General features: G+C 36.8%; 1 protein-coding gene across 1 annotated transcript; it reads right to left on the bottom strand.

Annotated features, from left to right (window-relative positions):
• Positions 1-1,509: 1,509 nt before the first annotated feature.
• LOC142616373 (uncharacterized) lies at positions 1,510-2,658 on the bottom strand. The gene has a single exon (XM_075789240.1). It carries the CDS (start codon positions 2,656-2,658, stop codon positions 1,510-1,512), a length of 1,149 nt encoding a protein of 382 aa, XP_075645355.1.
• Positions 2,659-2,980: the final 322 nt, after the last annotated feature.

Raw genomic sequence — 2,980 nt, forward strand, 5'->3', positions numbered from 1 at the left:
CAAAACTGGTACACCAATGACGTAGACATGTTCAAGATCGACCTCTGTATCTATATGTGTAGTTTTATTTAGCATTCTTTAAACAACATGTTGTTGCTTAACTCTCTATTTGATTGATGCTAAAAAGGAGGAAAAATCAGCTTTCATTTAGCTAAACAAAAGCCGGCTCATTGAGGAGATTCCACACCATGTGCAGGACCCCACAGCAGCTTTCATTTAGCATAGAAGTGATATAGATAGCTGAACTGAACCCTCACTTAGACCACTGAACTTCTACTAGATTAACGCAAGATTACTTGCACAATTGTAGTAAATAGAGAACAAATGAGCAAAAAAAATATACAGAACAAATGAGCAAGAAATAAACTGTTTTCCCATTAGGATGATATATATATAGTATGATCTATGATGGGTTTGTCAGTGTTTTAAGTTTTAACTCAAGCTTCAATCATGCAAACAAAAATGATTAGCAGTCTTGGACAAGAAATAAAGCAAGTTCTGAAACAATGGGATCAAGTAACACCACACAAATGGGGAAGCAAGACATTTTAAAATAGCTGCTGCATCCACTGAATTCTACCTCTTACAAATTTCCCCTGGCATCAAGATAGTTTCAACAGCCGGGGGAGCTACCTCACTTCAGTTTCCAACTTTCTATAGAAACTACTTTTCAGGATCCTCAAAGGGATGAGTAGCTCACCAAACAACAACAACAACAAAAACAAACAAACAAAAAAAAAAAAGAACAAAAAAAGAAGAACATATATATATACACACACAGAAAGTTTATTTTAATTTTTTTTTTTAAGCTAGTTCATTTGTTGCTAAAAAATGGATTTAATAAAATATTCTTGCCAAAATAAGAGGATGTCAGTCGGACACTATATTAAAGGGTCCAACTCTTTAGAATGATGTTGATACATGAAGGGTTTGACACACTTTCAAGTTTAAACCCAAGCATCAATCACGAAAACAAAAATGATTAGCAACACTCTTGGACAAGAAATAAATCAATTTGGAAAAAATGGGATCAAGTAACGCCACACAATCGAGGACCCATAATGCAATTCTGTTCCATTGAATAACATTTTACAATAGCTGCTGCATCTACTCATCTCTCCCTCTTATAAATTTCCCCTAGCATCAAGATAGTTTCAACAGCTAGGAAGCTTCATTGTTACAGTTCCCAGCTTTCTAGAAACTACTTTTCAGGATCCTCAAAAAGATAACTAGCTCAACAAATAAGAAAAAAAATAAACATTCAGCCTAACCAAACCTTGTGATGATTCACTTCTCCAAGCTCAGTGAAACAAGCACTAGGCCTTTACCAACAGTTTGGAATTTGGACCAGTTCCAATTTTGGATCAGATTTGGAGAAAGTTTCAATACCAAAGAGTGTAATTGGATCAAGTAACTCACTCAACAAGTGATACATTACACACAATATGAGCACTCCACAACTGCTTCATCTCATTCATTGGCTCATATTTATCATCATATGTTCACTAGTCATTCTGGAAAATCCATTTTTTCCTTGTATAACTGCAACAACTCAGAAGCTTCCTCCTTATTAGGCAACACAAACCTCTGCAGAAACAACTCCTCCACATACTCAAATGCCGTAGGCAAGTAAAAATTCTTCTTAACCAAACCTTTTGACTGCAAAAATTGAATCGCCAAAGCCCTTGGAATAAGTCGCTTCTCCAAGCTCAAACTAATAAGTGAAGGGCGTTTGACAATAATGGAAGCCTCCAAGCCCATCTTGTTGACCAAAAAATCCATCACCCTCATAATCTTATCCTCAGATGCCCTGAAACAGCAGGGGTTCTTGGCGAAAGCTACAAGAATCTCATCCTCATACAAACCCCATCTCTTATAAGCGTTGACCTTCCTCTCCCATCTGGATTTATTCATTTGCCTAATTACTGAAACGGCATTAACAAAACTTGCCCTCAGAGGATTGATTCCCATTTCCTTGACTTCCTCTACAATCTCTTTGAATCGAACTTGATCTGTCCTAATAACTCTCGGCCAATTTTTAAATAAGGTACATATAGCTGATTCATGAACTCCATTTTCTCTCAGAAGATTGACCTTAGGAACTGCATAAGTGTCAACATTATAGGCAAGAATAGCCGAATAACGTCTAACAGCAATAACAGTTTTTTCATCACTTCCAAGCAAATTCTTAAAGAAGTCAAAAGAATGGATTGTTTTGTTTTTCAAGCTTCGTATCAATATGTTTGGATTTCTAGTCAAGATCATAACAATGTCAGAGCTTGTAAAGCCTTTGGATTGGAAAAACTCCAATTTGGGCAAAAGGGTCTTTTGAGGATTTGATAGCAGCAGTCGAGGATATCTTCTGATGATGCTTGAGAATTGGGTTTGTGAGAAACCATGGTGCTTGAAAAAGCTAATGACCAAGTCTGCTTTATCTGGGGTTTCAAAGTTAACACTTTTGGAGGCTGATATAGCACCTTCCCGTGAGAACCCACATGTGTTTATGAGGTATGAGACTGTGAATGAGGGTTGATTTGAAGTGCTTGAAATGTATCTTAATGTTAACAATGGGAGGGTTTTAGAAGTGTATAATTTCTGGAGGGCTCTAAGGGTACAATAACTCCCATGGTGGATTGGTTTATAAAGAAAATTCAACATGTTATATAAGCAGTACTGGAAGAAAAACTTACCTACTGTGTGTATTAGTCCGTTTCAGAAGAAAACCTCCGGAGTGGCCTGTGAGTGAATGAGCAAGATTCCGAAACCCCCAAGCCCAAAAGCTGTGCACTTCGTTTGGGATCTCTTTCTCCCTCCTTTCTGCCCAACTGCACCGTTTTGATTTGTTCCGTACTTCAAAAACAAATTTTTGGGCAAATTATAATTTGCCCTTATTTTTATATTGGCCCTCTTATCTATTTTTATGAAATTTTATTTGGAATCTAATAGCACATGTTAGAAAAGTTTTGACACAGCTTTCATA

The sequence above is a fragment of the Castanea sativa genome, chromosome 11 (assembly GCF_040712315.1).
Source record: "Castanea sativa cultivar Marrone di Chiusa Pesio chromosome 11, ASM4071231v1".
Lineage (NCBI taxonomy): Eukaryota > Viridiplantae > Streptophyta > Magnoliopsida > Fagales > Fagaceae > Castanea > Castanea sativa.